This window comes from Lissotriton helveticus, chromosome 4_1 (genome assembly GCF_964261635.1).
Source record: "Lissotriton helveticus chromosome 4_1, aLisHel1.1, whole genome shotgun sequence".
Lineage (NCBI taxonomy): Eukaryota > Metazoa > Chordata > Amphibia > Caudata > Salamandridae > Lissotriton > Lissotriton helveticus.
This window is the reverse complement of record NC_136063.1, coordinates 69,355,438-69,379,337: the sequence shown is the minus strand read 5'-3', so window position 1 is coordinate 69,379,337 and position 23,900 is coordinate 69,355,438. Positions and strand designations below refer to the sequence as shown.

Below are 23,900 nucleotides of genomic sequence, written 5' to 3'. Positions count from 1 at the left end.
ACACTACCCTGATAGAAAACAGCCGGCGGCAGAGTATTGCAAGCTTGGATCTGATTTCGAGCATATTGCGGTTTAAAAAATTCTATCCAGTTATTAATGGGAACATTGTTTTGGGGGGGTTTAGCTATCCCTCCCCGCTCCCACTTCACTGTGGACCAAAATAGCTTTGAATTTTTAACTGCACATGCATTTTTAAGCTCAGCCCATAGCTCCTCATCCCATAGCCTCTTTGCCTGTTTTTGGGTGCGTCTATACATGTCCCTTGCTTTCCTAACTGTGTCAGCGTTTCCTAGTTTAAGCTCTGTACTAAGTTTCTGGCGTGCCAGCCTACAACTTTTTCCATACCATCCCTGTTTGCTTTGATGTTTTTTCCCTTTGTTGTGGCCTACTGTTTTTAGGAAAAATGTTTGTAGTCTAGAAAACAATTTTTTGTGAGACTCCATTAAGATGTCTCGGAAGTTAGGATTTTTTGTGAGTAGTTTTAAGTTGTTTACTTCCTCTTTTGCTACTCTCTTAAGTTTGTCTAACGTCCCCTCATCCTCAATAAGTTTCCCCCATTTTAATTGCCGCTGGTTGTTTGTACATACGAGGTCCAGGGTCACCCTTTCTTCCTCCGTACTTATCACCCTTTCCTCTAGGTAAGACTTGAAGACCATACTCAATGGGTTGTGATCACTTTCCATTCTCTTTACCACAATCATATCAATCAGTTTATTCCAAATCCTGGTATCTACCAAAAAATAATCAATTCTGCTAGATGCCCGGCCATTATCAAATGTACAGTTCCCCTCGCGGTCTGAAAGTGTGCGGCGGTTTGCGGCTCTAAGGCCTCTAGCTAAGCAAAGGCTCTTCACTTGGATGGCCACCGCACTCCATTTTTTGACTGCAGCTATCTCAAGTTGGGTGTTTCCCCATTTGCTGTCTTCTTCTTCGGCTAAGAATTTATCCTCTTGTCCTAGGGGTTCAAAGGTTGTGTTTAAATCTCCCCCTACAATAATAAATTGTTCAAGGGGCAATAATTCTAGCTCTTGCTCAAGGACCGTTATTACATCTGAGGTTTTACCCCCACTGACTCCCCTAGCATATATATTATAGAGGGCTAAATCTTCCCCATTATCCCATCTTATATTAACTGATAGTATATCCCTAGTTGGGAGTGGTCTTTGCTGGATTTTACACTTAAGCGCTTGGCGAATCCAAATTAACAGCCCTCCAGATGGGCGGCCTTTACCATGTGATACTGCAGGAATAAAAAAAGTAAGATACCCTACCCGATACACAGGGCTTTGCGACCAGGTCTCTTGAAATAATATAATATCATAGAGATCAATGAAAGTACACCATTCAGGAGGTATTATTGTATTTGCTAACCCGGCCAGATTGCAAGAAATAAGGGATAGCGGTGGGTTAGATACGGCGTGCCCTGTCTGACCTGGACTTGGAAGGCTATTTATATTTATATTCTGTTGTATAGGTTGTACTATTAAAAATTCAGAGGAAATCCCAATAGGATCAGGCAAATAAGTCTCCAGTAATGTCTCAATGTCATTGCTCTGGGCTAAGCTATTATACCATTCTAGGGTTTCAAGCCCCTCCTCACTATTTTTCCTACTTGGTACTTCCTTGTGATTGGCTCTCTGGGGCGACTTTCCAGTCAGTCGCAATCATTTAGATTAGATAGTGCTGCGAACCTATTTTCTAAGTTAACACCCCACTCTCCGCTATGAGTACCTCCACCCGCACCCCCACCCCTTCTGTTTGTCACCGTGGTCTATTTAGTTCTCAGGACACTTGGTTTGGCAATGAGGCCTCTTCTGCTATAGAAGAAGTCAAGTGTAAGTGGGACAATTTCTGCTGTTCTACGTTGTGGGGGCAGAAGGTTTGGTAAGATATCAGGTAATACTTCTGGCCCCTTAAAATTAAGCACCACACAATCACCTTCAAATTTTTTAGGGCTACTGCCTATCCATTTGACTCTTCTGGCAGATGATATTTCCTCTGTGAGTTTGTGTTTTCCCCAGTGGGTGATGTGCATATTGTTGGTTAGCCAGTAGAGAGCTTTACTTAAAAGTGATTGGGAGGACTCTGTCTGGCCAGGTTTTAGGATCGGTACATTTGCCAAAACCAGGATCATTGGGGATGCTTCAACGATTAACTCCACTGGACCTGATTCCGGCAGAGAATCTTCCCCAGGCCTACAAGACGCTAGCGGATCTGGTAAACAATGGGCATTTACCGTTGGGCATGGGGTGGGGATAGGTGGATGAGTCGGAACCACCGACTCCCCACCTTCTCCTCCATTACCAGTCCCATCTTCCCTGCTTTTGGTAAGCTCCAGTTTGTCCATCACCTGATTGGGTATTTTTTCCATATTTTCATTTGTGTTTGACAGGAGGCCCTCAAGTTTGTGCACTTTATCAGTTAGTTGGTCAATCTTGGATAACAATGGTTTTATTATACCCCTCATTTTTTGATCAAACATTCCCATGAGTTTATTAATATTAGCTTCGTCCCATAGCATGTTACCCTCGTCCTCTATTCCTACGTTCTCTACATTGCTTTTCCTAGGTGGGGTCGCTGGTCTTTTTCTGCTGGAACGTAATCCGGTACGTCTGGGTTGTCCCTTTGAAGCCCCTCTAGTCACTCTAGACGCAGGAACAGGTGCGGGTTTAGGGGAGCTATTTTCCACAATTTCCAAATCCACAATTGTATCATCATGGTCAACCTCGGATATTTTAGTCAATATAGCCAAGGGTGATACATTATGTACAGGGTTATCAATGTTAGTCAGGGAAGACACCCCTGTCTCACTATCCATTTCTACTTCCTGCAGGTTAACTAGGGAGTTACTCAATATGAGGGGTGTCGATGTATTAAGAGCGGGACTATCAGTACTACTGTGGGTGAACACCCCTAGTTCATTGGGATTGTCTGTGACCTGTGAAAGACCTTGGGAGGGATCAGTTGTAAATATATCAGGGGTTAAGCTCAATCCCAGGGAGGACCTTCTGTCATTATTAATCTTGGCGACCACTTGGACTAAGTAGTTGTCCATGGTGTTTGAAGGAACAGTGCATTGTTTTAGCTTAGACATACCTTCAAAAGTAGAACAAACCACAGTTATAGTCATTCACAAGGACACAAAGGGCAGTATACCTGGCCCAGTCCAGTCGCCGTCAGTCGCGGACTATCGCAGACTGTCCCGGGCTTCTCTCGGCGCCTTCCCGCGCAGCGGGGCTAGTCTGTTAAGTTTATAGGAGAGGGGAGGAGCCTGCAGGGAGAGCGTCTCAGGTGCTGGTAATCGAGACGGGCGGGCGCTCCTGGGACTTGTAGTCCTGCGCCCACCCTCGCTCGCAGCCCTGCTCCAACAAGCGCCCCAAGGTGATGGTTGGGCGTTTGGTAGGATCCTCCTCCGACCGGTCTTGTAGTTTGAGCAGTGACACAGTCCCACACGAAGCGGGACCCGCGAAGCGGGTTCCGCGAGAGGTGGCAGGAAGAGCAACAAAAAACGAAGCAGCTCGCAGTCCCAACCTAAACAGCCAAGCAAGGAGAAAGCCAACGATGCCCGAGGTCCAGGGGTTTTTTACAACGAAGATGGTGGGGAGGAGCCTGCAGGGAGAGCGTCTCAGGTGCTGGTAATCGAGACGGGCGGGCGCTCCTGGGACTTGTAGTCCTGCGCCCACCCTCGCTCGCAGCCCTGCTCCAACAAGCGCCCCAAGGTGATGGTTCAGCGTTTGGTAGGATCCTCCTCAGACCGGTCTTGTAGTTTGAGCAGTGGCACAGTCCCACACGAAGCGGGACCCGCGAAGCGGGTTCCGCGAGAGGTGGCAGGAAGAGCAACAAAAAACGAAGCAGCTCGCAGTCCCAACCTAAACAGCCGAGCAAGGAGAAATCCCAACATTTACTTAGTTGATAACACTGCACTAGGATTGAACATTAGAATTAAAAAATTACACGTGTAAAAGTCTGTGAATGAATTAGAGTCCATGTTACACACTGTAATACATTGTCACATACATTATTTCTCCGTCAATAACATTTGATTATGACTAGACTCTGGTTTCACTTTTCATCCAGAACACACCAAGAGCCATATGTACAAATTTTAGGGATTCCAAATTGCAATTAGGAAATTGCAAATCTTAATGAATGAAACCCATTGTGTTTCATTTAGAGATTCTTTAAGAAGGTCTTAATTGATCTACCTCATGAATATTAATGAGGTACGTGGCAATTTGCGACCCATTAGGAATCGCGGCCATCACTGGGATGGCAGCCTGCTGTGGTTGGCAGCCATGCCTGTGATTGTTTTCTATTAAACCAAACTTTTTTTTAAAATAAATACAGACCATTTTTCTTAAAGGAAAAAAGAAAAAATGAAGCTTTGAAGTTTCATTTTTGAAGACTGGGCAGTGGTCCCTTGGACTTTTGCCTGCTCTTAAAAGTGATGTGTTTCAACATTCTTAAAGAGGAAGGGGTCCTTTGGGGGCCCTTACCATTTGCAAATGGTTACCCTCACCCTTGCGGTTTCAGTAAAAAATTAATGCTTTGCGACCATAATATTTTCACAAAACATGCACACATGGCACTGCGAATCGGTATTGGGAAGAGACGCCCTAAACATGCCCCTTCCAAATACCAATTCACAAACCCAAATTGCGATTCGGTAACAGATTACCGAATCTCAAGGTCACTTTTGTACATTAAAAAAACTTTTTTTTGCTGTCGCAAATGTCCTGATGTAAATCAGGAATTTTGAGACCTCAAAGAAGGTTAGCTGCACATGTCTCGATGTTTAAACCACTGGGTACAAATCTGAGGCAAATTCAGTTACTTTAAGGTCTTCTTATTTTCAATTTCCTTTTAATAGTAACAAATGAAACAAAAATGTGCCAGTACATCACTATTAATTAATCCTTAGACGACTGCGGATATCAAGTCTCCCCAAAAATTTATTATGATGCCTTGAACTTCTTAAGGAACGCTAAACATAGTGCAATACATTATTATGTGTTACTATTTATTTTTGGTTCTCTTTTGCAGTTATAAATAATAAATATTATGTTAAATATGAATAGTTAGGAATGGTTTCTCTTGTGTTTACAGCCTTCTTAAAGTGACAGGCATTGCTAAACGTGTTGGTTCTATTGTGACGCGATTCATTTTATTGTATGGATCATTAAGAAATTCTTATTAGAAATCTTGTTTATTAAAATCACATTGTAATCTGTAAAACACCTGATATATTAAAGTAATTGCTTTACAGCAATTAAGTTTAACAGTACAATATCTTGTACAACGCCGAATTAATAATTTATGGTACATTCACAATAAATATACGACCAAAAATAAGGATCCCCATTCCGGATTTCTTGATTTGGATGCCGCTTACATACTTCCATCTGTTCCTAAAAAAGTATTAGTGATGGGGTACCTATCACTTTAGAGGGAGGATAGCCCTGGACTCCTTTCTTGAGCAGGTTAGCTGACGTATTAGAATCTATATAGGGCCCAAACAGCATTGTATATGAAAATTGTAAGATCCATCCAAAGGAGGCAGAAGGCATCCCGACCAAGGCAGGTTTCCATTCAAATATTTTAACTTCATTCATCACCAGGATCTCTTTCACAGATTTTTCTACCTTACACACGAATTAGGGCCTGATTACAATCTTGGCGGATGGGATGGAAAATGCTACTTACCAGTATGCATCTGTTCTTGGCATGTATGGCTGCAGATTTACACACTAGTGTATAGATCGCCATCTGGTGGTGGGCCCGGATGATTACACTTTGTTGTTGTCCTGGACGAGCCTTTGTATGGTAGATGACTCCTCCCCTGGAGCGTAGTGCGCATGGGCATCGACTCATCTTCAGATTGTTTTTCGCCATTTAGGGAAAAAAATGGAGTTGTGTGAGAACAGAAAGAGATATCCATGTATGGTGTATCTAATTAAGATAATACTGGAACAGATAAAGGTAGCCGGGGAGGCGGGTGGGGGTGTGTGAATCTGCAGCCCTACATACCAAGAACAGATGCATACTGGTAAATAGCATTTTCCGTTCGAGGCATATGGGCTGCAGATCAAACACTAGTGCATTGATTGCATAGCCGTTCTCTCCCTTCGCGGCGAGTACCAGCATCTGTTGCACTGATTTGGAATAGTGTTTTGAGAACAGCCTGGCCCACAGCAGCTTGTTGTTTTGCTTGCACATCTACAGAGTAGTGCTTTGTGAATGTATGCGGAGTAGACCATGTGGCTGCTTTGCAGATATCATCTAAGGGAATGTTTCCTAAAAATGCCATAGATGACCCTAGTTTACGGGTGGAATGAGCCGTAGGGGGAATGGACACAGTGCATTTTGCTTTTTGGTAGCAAATTTGAATGAATATAACAATCCACTTTGCAATCCCAGTTTTTGAGATGGGATTACCTTTATGTGGAGGAGAAAAGGACACAAAAAGCTGTTTTGTTTTATGAAATGGCTTTGTCCTATCAATATAGTAGAGGAGAGCTCTTTTGACATCTAATGTATGCAGAGCTCTTTCAGCAACTGTTTGAGGTTGGGAGAAGTACTGGCAACTCAATAGATTGAGTGAGATGGAACAGTGAAATGACTTTTGGAAGGAATTTTGGATTTGTCTTTAGGACTACCTTGTTGTGATGGAGTTGCAAGAATGGTTCTTGAATTGCTAATGCCTGGATCTCACTTACTCTTCTGAGTGAAGTAATAGCAATTAAAAAAGCAACTTTACATGAAAGAAATTGTAAGTCACACCTATGCAAGGGTTCAAATGGAGGACCCATAAGCCTAGTGACAACAATGTTTAGATTCCATACAGGGGAGGGTGGTACCCTGGGAGGCATTATTCTTTTAAGGCCTTCCTTGAAGGCTTTGATGGCAGGAACTCTGAATAATGACAGATGTTGTCTGTTTTGAAGGTAAGCTGCTATAGCAGCAAGATGTAACCCGATTGAGGAATATGCTAAATTGCATCTTTGTAGATGTAGCAAGCAGCATATGATATTTTGGATGGAAACATCCAGTGGGTTAATGTTATTATTGGTGCAATATGTAACAAACCATTTCCACTTGGCTGCATAACATGCCCTAGTGGTGGGACGTCTAGCTTCTTTGATAACATTCATGCAATCAGGTGGGAGATTGAGATATCCAAATTCTATGACCTCAGGAGCCAAATCGCTAGGTTGAGCTGCATGGGATCTGGATGCATGATCTCTCCATGGCTCTGTGTTAGCAGCTGTGGAGAGAGTTTCAGTTTCTGATGTGGTACCACTGAGAGTTCTAGTAGTGTGGTGTACCATGGTGTCTTGCCCAGGTTGGTGCAATGAGAATCAATGTGAGGGAGTGTTGCTGCAGCATGCGCACCATTAACGGAATGAGTCACGCCCCTGTAAGAGGAGTGACAAAATGAGGCTCTGGGAGTCTCAGTTTGTAAAGCTCCCATGGACTTTGCAGTATCAGTATCCTTCTTCATTTTTTCTAGTTAAGTATCAACTGTAGGACTAACAAGATGCTGCTGGTCAAAAGGTTGATTAAGAATACTGGTTTGTACCTCTGGTTTAAAACCAGAAATGCGCAGCCAGGCATTCGCAACGGATGGAAGTATCGGTGATTACCTTACCCTCTTGTATTAAGTCAGAAGCCCTGGTCTTATATTTGTCTGGCAAATGTTGCATAAGGGTTTCAAGCTCATAATAGTGAGCCCTATCATACCTTGCCAAGAGAGCTTAGGTGTTGGCAATTCTCGAGACGTTGGCCGCCTGAGATGTCATGCGTTTGCCTGTAGCATCTAAAAGTTTGGACTCTTTATCAGTGGTGGAGCATCCGCTGATGTGTGTGAATTAGCTCTATTCCTGGCGTTTGAGACCACTAATGAGTCTAATGGTAGCTGGCCTTTGATATAGGCTGGGTCAGTTGGAGCGGCTTTGTACTTTTTCTCTAACCTGGGATTAATTACCCTGGCCCTGACGGGGCCTTTAAATACCTCAGGTGCATGCTTGACAACCCCTTTAAGCATTGGTAAAATGGTTGTGGTTTTATGTGATGGTAATAATGTGTCCATAAGGAAGTCGTCCTCCACTGGATCAGTGTGTAGATCGACCCCATGAAATGTTGCTGCTCTATGAATGAGTTGTGTGAACCCTATAGTGTCATCTGGAGGAGATTGCCTAGAAGGGTATGCATCATCTTGCAGTAGATCTGGTGCATTATAATCTTTCCAAGGATCATCTGATGGTCCAGGAATATTATCTGGGTTATCTAGGGGTGGCTCATCTTCTATCCCCCCTGTGTAATCATCCTCATCATCATCTGCTGGTGCAGGGCTGTGTGGGATGAATGGTGAATGTGCAGGGGAAATGTCAAAGTCTGGTACCTGTGGAAGTGGTGAAGGTACCCTGATAGGAGAAGTTTGAGCATGCTTTTTGAGAGGGACTGGAGGTGTGGGGGGAGGGTCCTGTTTTCTTTTAGCAGACACAGTAATGACATGTCTAGTCTTTGGATGAATAAGAAGAGTCTTTTGTGTTGGATCTGGATGGAAGAGTTTTTCTGTAGAAACATCCTTTTTCAGCAACGACTTGGGCCCGAGTTGTTTTTAAGGTTTAGCAGCGTCTATGACAGTCTTTGGAGCAGATTTTGGTTTAGGTTCCGAAGACTTGTGGTCAGAAGCTTTCTTCGGCTCATGTTTTTTGTTCGGATCGGATGTTTTCGGATCACGAATTATTGGTTTCGAACTGTGTTTCGAGTTTACTATTTTAGGTGCCGAAGTGTGTTTTGGTGCCGAAGTGGCCTTTGGTTGGATTGGTTTCGGTACCGGAGTTGTTTTCGGTTCGATAGTTTTCGGTGTGGAAATTGGTTTCAGTGCAGAGCTTGTTTTCGGCTCGACTGATTTGGTTACCGAGGTTTGCTTTGGTGCCGGAGTTAGTTTTGGTTTAAAGACTTTTTGTTTCTCTGGACCAACAGGCTGACTCGATCCCGAGACGCCCAGAGGCTTTTTGGTAGTTTTCGTTGCAGGACCCGATGGCGGGGTGTCAAAAGTTTGTGATCGATGTGCACCTGGACCCAAAGGTGGAGGTGGAACCGAAGCCTGGCCCGGTATGGGGGTGTGGGCAGGGTCGACATTTGTACTCACGACCTGTTGACCAGCTGGAATGGGATCGTCATTGTATGCTTGCTCTTCGGCTCCAGAAGCTGAATACTCTGCTTCGGAAACGACGTTGTCTTCCTGCTGTTGTTCTTCGGACTCTAGATCGACCGGATTTTCATCTATGGTGAGATCTGGTGTCGATGAAGAGGATTGCGCCATGACTCTTCGTGCTTACCGGTGCCTGATATTTTTCTTGGACCGTAACGAAGCGCAGGCTTGGCAATCTCGGCTCTCGTCCTCTGGGAACAAGCACAGATTGCGCACCTCATGTAGTGGGGAAATTTGTGTCCACCGTGAGGGCACTTCTTGAAGGGTGTTCTTTCCATGAGCTGAAGGCCCAATGGCGTAGTTTGACCCAACGGCCCCGACGATCGCCGGAATCGAGAAGTCCAGGATTTTTCGACGCGAGTATGAAGGAAAGCGCGATGATCGAAAACGATACCGGCGGTAGAAGTCAAGGAATGGGCGTCAAAAGGAGATCGGTAACGGGACCGAGCGACAAACACATCCGAGCCCAATGGTGGAATAAAACAATCTGAAGACGGAGTCGATGCCAATGCGTGCTATGCTCCATGGGAGGAGTCATCTACCATACAAAGACTCTTCCAGGACAACAACAAAGAGTAATCATACGGGCCCACCATCCCATTGCGATCTATGCACTAGTGTGTGATCTGCAGCCCATATGCCTCGAACATTCTGTGACAAATGTGATGGATATAACATCTGCCGTATTACATTCCATTATATCCTATGAAACTACTGGGCTTCCGGATAGAGTATCCCATCTGGCAAGATCGTAGTTAGGCCCAGAGTATATGAAGAAGGAGCTGAGGCATGCTAAGCATCCCCTACCTAGAATACTAGAACATGCTAGGTAGACATTGCTAACTCAGCTGTCATGCATGCTAACAGGAAGCTGTACCACATAGACCCAGCTGAGATGCACACTAGGAGGGGCCATACCTCAAGGACCCTACTCCAAGAACTGAGCAGCAAGGTTTGCTGTGAAGGTTATACCTCTAGGATTCAGGCGGGAGATATACTAGGCAGGGAATAAACTCTAGAACCACACAATGATGCATGCTAGAAAGACCCTACTAGAAGGATCCAGTTGTCATGCTACGAGGAATGGGACCCACCATAATGACCCAGCTGTGATGAAAGCTAGGAAAGGCCCTACCTTATGGACCCAGCTGTGATGAAAGCTAGGAAATGCCCTACCTTATGGACCCAGCTGTGATGAAAGCTAGGAAATGCCCTACCTTATGGACCCAGCTGTGATGAAAGCTAGGAATGGCCCTGCCTTAAGGAAGCAGTTGTGATGAAAGCTAGGAAAGGCCCTACCTGGTGGACTCAGCTTTGATGAAATCTAGGAATGGGCCCTACCTTAAGGACCCGTCTATGTTGAAAGCTAGAAAGAGGCCATACCTTAAGGACCCAGCTGAAGCCGAAGCTTGGGTGCATAAACTCTATGAGCTGCAATAGGAGTTCCAGCGTTCGAATGTCTCCATCAAAGCGATCTCGTAAATCGATGTACTGAACCTGGGAGTGAAGAGAAAAGCATGTGATCAAAAACTGAGAACCATCTACAATTTATTTTGTAGTACTCACCATTGGCACTGGGTAGAACAGCACTATAACAGAGAAGGAATAGCTGTCAGATTCTAACTGCTAAGAAGTTTTCGTTTTTAAAGGAGAGCAGATGTATAACTCATAGATTTTACTGTAGTAATTCAACCACTAGTATACAGGCCAATGGTGCCTGGGTGCAGGGAGCTGTGTCTCTGTAGCACTACCACATCAAGAGCATATGCAAGTTCTGCTTATGGCATCAGACGGGAGTGGAAAGACTGTAGTTTAGTGATTTTTAAAGTATTTTTGACCCTTCACAAAGCACTATACTTCAGTCTCTGCCTAGTCTTCCAACCTACACATCGGCCTAACTAGATACCCCATTCCCTCCCAATGTTAATGTCCAAAACCATGGACCCAATTGGTCAGCATCCAAGGTTTCCTGACTGAGTTACAGGATGGTCTTTCAGGCTTCTTTATTTCATTCTTAGGAGATTCTACGCTAACTACAGGCAACCATCTTAATCTGCAAAAGCTGACACCCGAACCGTTTTAAGGACTCCCAGAGGGCAAAGCACACTCACAGCTAGTTCCTGTGGTGGCGTCTGCAATATTTCCTAGGTGGGTGTTGAGAGGACAGAGAGCTAAACTAGTACCACCAGCATACATTTGTAGAGAAAGCATTTGACTCCATAGATTGGAGGTACCTGTATTACTTTGCAGAGGCTTGGTTTTAGACCCTGGTTCTACCAGTGGGTGCCTACTGCAGCACTGTGGGTGATTGGGGTGATCTGGACTCCTTTGCTCTCGGTAAGGGGTACGAGACAGGGATGTCCACTGTGCCACCTCCTCTTCTCACTGTCAGGAGCCACTGGTGTGCTGGGTGCGGTGCTGGGTGGACATAATAGGGTTTGCCAGAATAACAAATTCCCCAGTAAAAATAACATTATATGCAGATGACGCGCTGATATATCTTGTTAACCCAAATGGTCGATACAGACGACCCAGTCAGTGTATCGCCTGTTTGAGACCAATGTACACTATCGCATAAACTGGGAGGAATCCGTTATTTACCGATTCAGTTACTGGGTGGGTCTGACTGGGGTGACGGGTGGTTGCCAAGTGACAACCTCTGGCTTTAAATATCTTGGTATAGAGGTTAGCCCAACCAGAGAGCGCTTTCTGGAACTGACCCTGGACCGGCCTCTCTCTGATTTCCACGGGAATATGGACCGGTGGCACGTGCTTCAGTTGACGCTAATTGGCAAAGCTGCCCTCTACAAAATGATTACCTTGCCCAAAATACTTTATGTGCTGCAGAATACGCCATTCCAGGTGCCAGACAGCTACTTTGACTGACTAGACAAATCGATTTGCACCCTATTCTCGGACAGCGGTACCCCACAAATTGCCTTAAAGACATTGTACAGGTCAGTTTACAAAGAAAGTTTGCCACTTCCCAACATGAGGGCGTACCACAGGGCAGCACACTTACAGGTCATTAACAACTGGGGCCTTAAGATGATCTGACTTATAGGATTGAAAGACGTGGAGTGGCAGCAAACATTCCTTCATTATGTGTATAGGAAGGCGGAGCGGAGGAGCCTGCCAGAACCGACTCTGGTTTCCCTGAGAGCATGAGATGAAGCCACTGCAGTGATGGGGTGGAAAGGAAAACTTTGCCGACCGCTCTATGGAGGGGTATGCTGCTGTCAGAAACTAGCAAACTCTAGGTCTTCGGCAGATGGGAACAGATTGGGACTGATAATCTGGGGGACATTTTGGACGGAGTGGAGGTCAAGACGTTTGAATCTTTACAGCAGGAATACTCTCCACGACCACCCAACTGTTCAAATACATGCTATTAGCACATGTCTTGAGAGCTGAGGTGATCCAGGGCATGTGACTCCCTAAACACTCCCATCAGGAGGCCTGGGTTCTTGGAAATGCACTTTCCTACAAGCTATCTCCCAGCTATACAGCACCATGATTAATAGAGCAGACCATCTAGGGAAGCTCTGAGGAAAGTGGGAAGTAGAGTTGGGATGCCTGAAAGATACTGATTGGGAGGCGGCCTTAACGCACCCCAGAGAAGTTGCTATTAGAACTCAATTGAGGCTGATCCAGTTTAAGATCCTGCATAGATTCTATTATCACTGGCCCAGACTATTTAAAATGGGGACAGCAGTCAGCCCCATGTGCCTCCGCTGTGGTGTAGGGGAGGGTATGTTTTTCCATACGATACGAAGCTGCCGCACAGTAAGCGCGTATTAGGAGCACATCATTTCTAAAATGGGGGTAGTGATGAATGTGGCCATACCCAGGATACCACAATTTATCTTTTGGGCAAACCTAATGACACGGATATTCCGCAAAAGAAATTGCTGTTTTGTGCACTGGGCTTTGTGGAGGCGAAGAAGGATCTGGCTACAACATGGGGGAGGGTGCAGACATCAATGGGCCTTATGTGGCGGGAAGGAATTAGCAGGTGTATGGAGACGGAGAGAGTGGTGTACGAAGGTCGCGCTTGCCCTAGCCAATTTGATTAAGCCTGGGGATCATGGAAGGCGTATCACAGACTACTTGATGATGCAGATGTTGCCATGCCGGGGTGGACTGTGTGGACCCTTGGAGGGGGTTCCTGATGTGGTTTGCGTTCCCAAGTTCGGCAATTCAGAGGCGTGGGAAGCTGGTGGAATCCCCCGGGTGGAGCTAAGGGGGCTAACAGGGGTAGACAGTGTGTGCATTGTTTAATGTGTTTGATTTGGTGTGCAGAAACCCAATAAATTATATATTATTTAAACCTGTGCAATGACCAGTGCATTTGTCTCTCACTCACCTTCACAGCCACAGGTGTTCCATCTTCCAGCTTTGCCTTATGCACCTGTGCCAAGCTGGCCGCTGCTAAAGGCTGATAGTCAAACTCCTTGAATAGTTCCGCCGCAGTCATGTTGAAGTCCTCCATGAACAGTTCATCCACCTGCACAGGGAGTAGAGAAGAGACTTCCAGTTTTAGAGATTATGAAAAAGAGTGGAAGATTGATTTCATGGCACAATGGGATCACCATCACTTCTATGCAGGCTAGGTTCAGCAGAAGAAACTTATGCACAACACTGGCCTGAAAAGTTCAGATAAGCGTATGTAATCAGGATGCAGGTGATGTCCACTATTTCCTACACACAAACATAAAACCCACATAAAAAGTCCAAGTGGATCATACATTGCAGAGTCATTTAGCCCCTACAACTCCTTAGTGCTGATTTGGAAGGCTGGCCCTAGTCATACTATCACTGTTCACAGTTCATTTAACACAAAAATTATGATGCAGGAAATGTCTGTAAAGATACTAAACTGCTGGTAATCACTCTGGGTAGTATCCCAACCTATTATTTTATGCACGCTTTGCCACTCTACACAGTATCAACTTATGCTAATCAGTACCAACCATGCTCCTTATCTATTCCAAGCTGCCAGCCGACATCCCTTCCAGAAGGGAAGATAATCAAACCCAGGCTGGTTTCGGTTTTATTAGGCCTCACAAGGGAGTGAAGGAAATCCACCTTTTCCGGATGGTCACTCTATACTTTTCACCCTGCTGGACCCTATATTTTCAATGGCGTTAGAACTGTGCATTTTAAGATTGCTAATGAGAATTCTTGTGAATCAACTATCTGGTTGCTGAAGGACCTGCTTTGTCTCACTGGACTTCTGTCAGGGCGCACTTGAAAGGACGTGAACACAATGCTAAAATGATTCTTGTGTGTCCACTAACTGGTTGCTGTACCGGATGGTATGCCTCTGTTTTTTGTGGGGTATAGTGGTTGCTTCAAACAGGATTTTGATATGGGAGCACACTAGGATTACGATAGAAACCTCCCCCTCCCACACACCCAGCCCTCAGAGCCCAATATTAGTGTGGCCAAAGATTTTACCATCTTGAAAATGCCCAAAGGGGAAAGGGTTGGCCCAGGAACTTTTACTGAATTGGTTAGGGCTTGCACAGGAGTCAGTCCTGCCCACTAATTAATGCCAGGCACAAATGAAGCATCTCTAGACACCCACTTCAGAACACTGTTTGACCTGAGAAAGAACAGAAGAGGACTGATCTTGTTGTATGTGGCCTGAGGGGAGCCCTGGAAGACTGAACATGCTTCCTCTTGTACTAAGGACAAAGAAGTAAGTTCCAAGGGTGATAAGACTGACCTCCTGTTAAAGCTACAGGAACGCAACGAGCTACAAGAGGCTGTTTTTCTACAAATGCCAGCTGAACAGTGGCAACTGGACCTGGGCTAGCCTCTTATATGGCCTCTGCCTGACACCCTGTGAGTCTGTAAGTGCCTCCCTTGAGGTCCTAAAGGCTTTCACAGTGTACTCCTGTGGTGGACTGGGATTTAAAGAACTAAATCAGAAGATAAAATCTTTGACCAGGACGAATCTGGTTGGTGAATCCGACCCACGCTCCATCACAATAAGCCTCTAATATAGCCTAGGTCCCAAAACTGTGACTATCATGGGCCCTTTGTGCTGCTTGGCATTATTCCTACTTAAAACCTTGAATATGCATGTCCCTGGTTCTCTTTATTGGATTCTTGTCATTTTGGTATCATTTTCTTTATAAAATTTTACTCTATTTTCCAAATCTGCTTGGGATTTAAATTGTTCTGCATTTTATCTTTATTACTATTTTGGTACTGCTTAAATACTTTACACGTTGCCTCTCGATTAAGCATGTCTGCTCTGTGCCATAGCTACCAGTGGGTTGAGTTCAGGTTAGTTTAGTGACTTTTAATGCACACCCTGACCTGGGTTGTGATTATTTCTTGAGGTCGGCAGTAACCCATCCCAAATAATAATCCAATTTCTTACAGTGTGACACAGCAAGCAAGGGACCCATTTCTGGTATTCCCATGGCTTCTTAAGGGGTTATATCAAATGCACCAAAGGCGGGTGGAAGAATGCTTGTAAATAAACTACTGGCAGCGCTCTGGGTGTCATTTCGACTCACCGTTTGTCGCCCACTGTGACTCTCCAGACAGAGTGGTATCAGCTCTGACACTGCTCCTCACGGGAACAGTCCATCCGGATCTGCCAGGTGGACATCTGTCAGCACTAGAAAGGAAACTGAGGCAAGGACAAGGGCTAGTAAATGCCATGTGGCACTGAATGTGTGGAGATTAAGGGTTAGCGGAGTATAGTTCTTTAAACTCCACACCCGTGTGCACACAATTGGACTCAACCTATTTTGAGTAGGGCATAAAACTTTAGTACAACCCAAGCCCATCCTTCCATTCAAATATTCATCCAACCGCTTTGGTATTATGTGATGATGGGACAGCCCTAGTAAGCGCGACCTGAATGTCCAAACGACTTTGTATTATATGATGGAGGGCTAAATCAAAATTCTTCGGAATAATGAGCAGTCCCCAAGCATATACCCAGTCAGAAGGGACTGGGAGGTTCCAGCTCCTAACAGAAGTCAGACAAAAGATTTCAGAAACTATTCCTAGAATCAGACGTGTCTCTGAAGGGCACTGCAGAGTACAGCGCCTGGAAAATGCAGTGGCCTCCTATCAAAATGTGTGTAACTGGGTGGGGTGGTGGATGACCAGGGGTACCTGAGTGGGTAAAAGAGCTGGAAGATCAAAAGTGAGACCACCCACTGACTTCTAAACGAGACTCCAGGTCTTGAACCGTGAGCTCTGCACTTGGAGCTCATATAGTGTGCTTTAATTTTCCTTTTTTTTCTGTATGCTCGTTTCGTTGCAAAATACTATGCACTCTCTCTGAACACAATGCCAACGCGCTTGCTACTCCACAGTGCCTGGCAACACCCACAGAAGGAATCAAACGCTCCTAGCTCTATACACTTAAAGTTAGAGGCGGTGTGTTAAAAACTAAACAAAGATATAAACCTGCAACAACATGGACTGCAAGACATCAACGTGCACAATATCGTCAAAGCAAGCAAAGATAGGGGGGCGTAGATTTGCTACTCTAACTCCACAGCTACTTACCTAGAAAATACTGTATACATTGTACTTTGCAGTGGACATTGCTGCAGGTTGAAATGTTAAAGCGGTTATAGTGGTACCACACCTGCAAAAGGTATTAGGAATGTGTGTGAAAATATGTAGTGGTATTTGTTTAGCACTAACCTAGCTGGAGGGTAGTGCAGCAATAAACAAGGGATATAAGACTAAGGATTGGATTCATGATTGCTCACAGGAGAGGTCAGTCTGGTTTCTTTTTTAAACAGAGTGGACAGTACCTTATGTTATGATGGAAAACACTTCCCACTTCCCCTGGTCTCGCCACTTTACAATAAGGCTGGGGTGAGTGTCTGAAAAGTTTCAGCACTCCCTCCATCCTCTCTTTGCGTTTGCTTTGGGCATGAAATATTCCACTACCTCCTACCGCAACTCGCAGCCGCCGCGGAAGAAAACACGCTGGTAGCATGAGGGATGAACCGAATAAGAGTGGGCAGAACGGGAAATGGATGGACAAGAGAGCAGGAGAATGAAGCCATTGCCTCCTGGGTCTATAGACAGACAGTGTCCTCTCTGTTGGCACAAGTAGATAGAGGGGACAGGCTTTCTGAAAGAACTACGTTCATTTACACAACATGTAGATATGCAATTATTTAATGAGAAATACATGAGTGATAATTTTCCCACAGAAATCCTGGTTATGTTACGAGCACGAATTGCATTAGCTGTGTGGAGGACATGGAACAAATCCACTGCATTTTCACCAACAGACTGTCAGCTGCTGGCTTTGTGTCAGATAAGAGCAAACACAAGGAGATGATGGACGGTACGCTTAAACTTTTTAGACACTAACCCCCAGTCACAAATCTGGGTTGAATCCACCATCGTTCTTTAGCTGACTTCGCCACCCCAGTTCAGGCCCAGGTATATGTAAATCAGTCTAGACCCTGTTCCTCATGGGACCAGCCCAGCCCGAACCGCCAAGCCAGGTCTTCCCTGGACCAGAAACAAGCATCCTGGGACCGGTTTCGGGGTAACACCCCTCATCAGCCAGGCTAGCTTGATTCCAGTGGCAAAGTGAACAAAAGACCAACATCTGGGTATACCCTGCCAACTTAGGGTGAACAAAGTAAACACAAGGAGATGATGGACAGAGAGCTAAAACTTTTCAGACACTCATACCCGCTCACAGATCTGGGTTGAATTCATCATTGTTCTTAGCACACTGTGCCACCCCAGTTCAGACCCAGCCATATGCAAATCAATCTTGATCCTGTGCCTCATGGGACAGTCCAGCCCGAACTGCCAAACCAGGTTTGCTCTAGATAGAAAACAAGCATCCTGGAACCGGTTTCGGGGTAACACCTTTCATCAGCAAGGCTAGCTTGAATCCAGTGGCAAAGTGAGCAAGGGACCCACGTCTGGGCATACACTACCAACTTAGGGCGAACAAAGCAAACATGAGGAGATGATGGACGGAGTGCTGAAACTTTTCAGACACTCATGCCCAGTCACAGATCTGGGTTGAATCCATCATTGTTCTTTAGCCCACTTCACCACCCCAGTTCAGACCCCTTTTTGCATTTGTGTCAGATGAGATCCATGCATTCGGCAGAGAGGTCCGAGGCTTCACTCACTATCCTTTCAGATGAGATACCAGCCTTTAAGAAATGTGGTCTACCTGCCCAGGTTGCGGGGAGCCAGTAATCAAGTAATCGCATGGTGGGTAGCTAGCGCCTGACACTACAAGGCAGAGTCCCCTCACTGCTCAGGTTGTTCACACTACAATGAGGTTGGAAAAGGTTGCACTCACCTCCTTGTAGCGGCGGTTCAGAGCGCGGTCCTCTAGCACACGCAGGGTGCGGGTGTACTCAGGAGGCAGCAGGTGGTTGAAGGCACAAAGCCCTTGCCCAAGCTTCACGTAGAGCCCTCCGTTGCGAACAGCTCCCTCCACCAAGGTATTTGCAGCCCGCTGGTGGCAGGCCGACATCTGCTGTTTGTAATCCAGGCTGTTCTACCCAGAGAGAAGGAAGAGCCAGGGTTTACCCTTGTACATGGGGGTCTCCTACACCTCAGACAAACATAACAGACTGCACAAATGCTGACTATCTGCCATGAAGTCAGCGACCCAAACCAACCCCCCCAATTACAGAAGGACACAGAACAGTCACAAGCAGCTCCATTCTCCAGGAAGAGGCACCACAACAGGAGACAGGAAGTTTCAATATGTGAACTCACCTCACATCTGTCAGCTGCCATCAGACACGTAACATCACTTCGCCTCTCAGCACTCACCTCTTCATTCCATAGCTTATGCCATCTCCTATACCCTGGGACAGCGCTCTCCTGGTTTTTGGATAGCCTTGTGCTACATAAACAGTCCATACAAAAATGCACTGACATACACACTATTCATTCTCAAATCACCCATCACATATATTCCCTACGGCATCTCGCAGTCTTTCTCTCATCATCTCACCCAATCAATGGCGCTACACATTCCTCCTATTATCAAGTTCATTCACCTCAAATCACTATACATCCTCCTATCACTTTACTTCATCCACTCCACATCACTAGAGGTGCCCACTTTCTCACATGCACATTCATCTGACAATAACACAGACACCCACCCACTCACCTACCCATCCCTCCTCCTCCAATCTACTAGAGCTCTCATCACAACACTTATGTAAAAATAAAAAAATAAAATGGCAACGCCTTCACATAACTACTTCATCTAGTGTACTATTGCCTATCTTTCACACAGTCCTTTCCTCCTTCCTTCCTTGTCCCTCCACATTCATTATCTCTTCACACAACTACTTCATCCACTGTACTATTGCTCATCTTTCACACAGTTACATCTCCCGCCCTCCCGCGTCCCCTCACATTCATTACTCCTGGTCAGCCTGCTTCATCTCACACTCAGACCGACCGTGTAGAGCTCTTTCCCCTGTCTCCGATGACCGGATTGCTCCTGCTCTTGCCGAAGAACTTACCTAAGCATTTCTCACCCACTGAGGGCTTTTACCAACATACTTCTTCATTATAGGGTTCTTCAACAGTGCATTAGTGCAGGACACCTCAAACATCTCCTAGACCACTCTCCTAGCAAGAACCATTTCCACATCTCTGGCCTCCTTTCTCTCTCTCCAAGTGTCACCACAAACATATCCAAGAAAATTATCTGCTTGTAGCTTTCAATCTGGTTCCAGGGCCAGCCATAGGACAGAACAAATAGTTTTTTACCTATCGGTGTTGTTTTGTAGCTTTAAGATCTTTCTGGATTCACTATGCTGTGTATTATTCCACGGTCTAGTGGTTGGGTCCGGAATCATAGTCTTTTTTTCCCGTAGCCCAGGTGGGCGTCGACGTCCCACCATTTGGTGTCCTTCCTGTGACGTCGGCGCGCTTCCTGCAGTAGCTCCCACCTTTGGGCGCCATCTTCGAATTCTTTTTTTCTTGTTTTTGTGTCATGTTTGTTCATCCTTTTCCAATCTTTTCAAGGTCTTTCTTATTTTAAAGGAACTCCAGATTTGTCTCTTTAAAGAGTCTGATTGTATATTGTCTTTGTATTCTCTCCTCCTCCTGCCTCATCTTTCTGGCGGAGGTGGGCGGGCTCGCTAGTGAATCCAGCAAGATCTTCAAGCTGCAAAACAACACCAACAGGTAAGAAACTATTCGTTTTGCAGCGTGAATCTTTCTGGATTCACTATGCTGTGCATAGACTTTGTATCGGTTTGTTATGTTTGTGGCGGCTGGGTGGAAGATGAGCGTTGGTTGTTGAATATATGTTGAAACACTTTCTGTCCTACTTGTGCTTCCTTGTTCATTTGTATATCCACGCAGTAGTGCTTAGTTAACGTGTGCGCTAAAGCCCATGTTGCCGCCAGGCATATGTCTGGAATGGGTGTGTTAGCCAGGAAGGCTATTGTTGCTCCCTTTTTCCTTGTAGAGTGGGCTTGTGCCCCTCCTAGTAGTTCTTGACCTGCCTACTTGTGGCAGAATTGTATAGTTTGTGCGATCATCGTGCGATGGTGCCCTTTGTTACTGGTCTTCCCAGGAAACTGCTTGCGAAGGACACAAAAAACTGCTTTGTTTTCCTGTGCTCTTTAGTTCTTTCCATGTAATGCATTACTGCCCTTCTAGCGTCTAGAGTGTACAGTGCTCTCTCCGCACTTGTGGATGGTTTCTGAAAGAAGCTTGGTATCTGTATTGTTTGGTTCATGTAAAACCTTGACACCACCTTTGGCATAAAGTGTGGGTCCGTTCTCATTACCACCCTGTCATTGTGTCTTTGAATGTAGGGTTCCTGTAGTGTCAGCGCTTGTAGCTCGCTTACCCTGCGTAGCGGGGTGATTGCTACTAGAAAGGCTGTCTTCATTGTGAGCATTTGTAGTGAGGCCTTGTGGATGGGTTCAAAAGGCGCTTTCATAAGCTCTGTTAGAACTAAATTAAGGTTCCATGCCGGTGGCGGCATCCTTTTTTTGGGGGGGGCGATCCTTTTAGCCCCTTCCAGGAATCTCTTTGCTACTTGGGATGTAAAGAAGCTCTTTCCCGTCTCACTTCTTGTGTAGGCTACTATCGCTGCTAGGTGTACTCTTAGCGAGGTAGAGCTTAGGTTTGTTTTTAGCAGGTGTGTTAAATATTTTAGCACAGTTGATTCCTTGGTCATTTTCTTGTGTTGTCCTTTCCTTATGCGCCATTGCGTTAATCTTATCCATTTCGCCACATAGTACCTCCTCTGTGCTCTCTGGGAGTTTTAGGTGTCCAAACTCTACGTCTTCAGGAGCCATGCAGCTAGGCAGAGGCTCTCTGGCTCTGGGTGAAGTACCTCCCCGTTTTGCTGGGAGAGCAAGTCTTTTCTTTTTGCGAACTTGTGAGGTGGTCCCTGCGCCATCTCCATTATTTGTGAGAACCAGGACTGCCTGGCCTACTGTGGTGCCACCAGAATCAGTGTCATGTTGCTGGTTCTGCACTTGCTGAGAACCCTGTATATCAGTGGTATCGGGGGAAAAGCGTAGGCAAATGTTTTCGACCAGCTTATCCATAGGGTATTCCCCTGGGATTGTTCCCCTGTTTGCCTGGATGCGAAGTATTGGCATTTTGCATTCTGGTGTGTTGCAAAGAGGTCTATTTTTGGTGTCCCCCACTTCTTGAATAGCTTTTGCGTTTCCTGTGCATTGAGCTGCACTCGTTGCATGCTGATGTCTATCTGCTGAGCCTGTCTGCCTCCACGTTGTCCTTTCATGGTAGGTGTATAGCCAGGAGGTCTATTTCTAGTGGGATGGCCCATCTCCATATCTCCTGCGCTAGGTTGGATAGTGCAACTGATTGTGTTCCTCCCTGTTTGTTGAACATCGTTGTTGTGTTGTCTGTCTGTATCAACACTCTCTGCTTGTACATTTGTTTCTGGAAGGCTTTTAGGGCAAGGAACACGGTCTTTAGTTCTAGGTAGTTGATGTGCTTGATCGCATCTGTTGGAGTCCACAAACCCCGCACCTTGAGCTGGTTCATGTGTGCTTCCCATCCCCTCTGGGATGCGTCTGTGGTGATGGTCACTGTTGGGTTTGGTGGTGTTAAAGGCTTCCCCTTTGTTATGTTCTCCTTGTTCCACCACGCTATCTCCTCTTGCACTGCGTGCGTTACAACCACTAGATCTTTCCAACTCCCGGTTGCTTGTGACCATTGTTGTTGGAGCCATTCCTGGAATGGTCTCATGTGGAGTCGTATATTGGGGACTGGGTGTATGCAGGACGCCATCATCCCCATGATCTTGCTCGCTGTCTTCACTGTCAGAGCTCGCCCCTTCTGGTATTGACGTGTCTCCTTCAGCAGGGCAAGTGTTCTCTTGTCGCTGGGGAACACCTTGCTCTGTATGGTATTGATCTGTGCACTTAGGAAGATCTTCACCTGTTCTGGTTCCATTAAGGATTTCCCCCAGTGTATAGAGAATCCTAGTTCTGTCAGCGTCTGTGTGACCCACTGTGCATGTAGTTGGCATTGTTTGTAGGAGTTTGCCTTTATTAGCCAGTCGTCGAGGTAGGGGTATACATGAATCCCTTCCCTCCGTAGGTGCGCTGCTACTGCTGCGAGGCATTTGGTGAAGACCCTTGGTACGGATTTTAGTCCGAAGGCCAGGGCTGTGAACTGGTAGTGCTCGTTGTCGATGGCAAATCTCATTAGATGTTTGTGTTGTCTGTTCATGGGAATGTGTAGGTAGGCATCTTTGAGGTCTATGGTGGACATAAAGTCTCCGTCCCTTATCTGAGGAATAACCTCTTGTAGGGGTGTCATCTTCAACTTTTGAGTCTTTATGTATTTGTTTAGGAACCGTAGATCCAGTTTGAGTACACTCCCATGTTTCTTTCTTTGAACAGTACTGTTTTTATCGCCTCCTTGTGGAGGAGTTCTTGTGCTTCCTGTTGGAGTAGCGCGAGTTCTTTTGCTGAGCGCGCCTTTCCTTTTGGTTTCCTGTTTGGAGACTTCTTTTCTAGTTCTATACAGTATCCGAACTATATGATGTTCAGTATCCATTGGTCTGTTTTTATTTTCTTCCACTCCTGGAAGAAGTGTTTTAGTCTGCCTCCTACTGGTGTTAAATGTTCGTTGATCCCTGATTTGAGTGTGTGTAAAACATTTTTGCTTATTTTGTTGTGGCCCTCCCCTAGAAGTGTTGTGCGGGTCGGCACCTTTGGTGGAGCGGAGTCACTTTGAGGTGGGTTGCTGGACCCCTCTTCTTGTTTGTCCTCGTCCATTCGCCCTCCTGTGAAAGGACTGGCCCCTGGGCTGGTATTGCCAGGTTTGCTGCTGTTGACCCTGCTGCGCTTGGTTGTTGCCCTGGTAGTTCTGCTGGAATGTCTGATGTGACGTTCCCGGCTGGTTTCCCCCTCTTCCATTTGGTCTCCTTGTCGGGGTGCCCCTTCTCATCGTCTGAACTGCAACGCCCCCATGGACCTTGTAGTTTCATTTTCCTTCTTGAGCTGCGTCAGTTTCTCATCTACTGGTGCACCGAACAGTGTTTCTCCATTGAAGGGTGTGTTTAGAATATTGTTCTGTACTTCCGACTTGAAACCTGAGATCCTCAGCCAGACATGCCTTCTTTCTGTTACCCCAATCAGCATGAGCCTGCTGGATGGGTCTACCACATCCAGGGCTGATT

At 45.8% G+C, this 23,900-nt stretch overlaps 1 protein-coding gene across 2 annotated transcripts in view; it reads right to left on the bottom strand.

The window, feature by feature from the left end:
* The window catches only part of ADCK5 (aarF domain containing kinase 5), a 276,003-nt gene that overhangs the window by 48,039 nt on the left and 204,064 nt on the right, over positions 1 to 23,900 (bottom strand). For both annotated transcript variants that reach the window (XM_078686440.1, XM_078686441.1), the window contains exons 5-7: positions 18,549 to 18,749; positions 13,587 to 13,727; positions 10,604 to 10,717 (exon numbers count right to left, since the gene is read on the bottom strand). In XM_078686440.1, the coding sequence (XP_078542566.1) occupies positions 10,604 to 10,717; positions 13,587 to 13,727; positions 18,549 to 18,749 (456 nt within the window). The remainder of the gene's footprint in view (positions 1 to 10,603; positions 10,718 to 13,586; positions 13,728 to 18,548; positions 18,750 to 23,900) is intronic.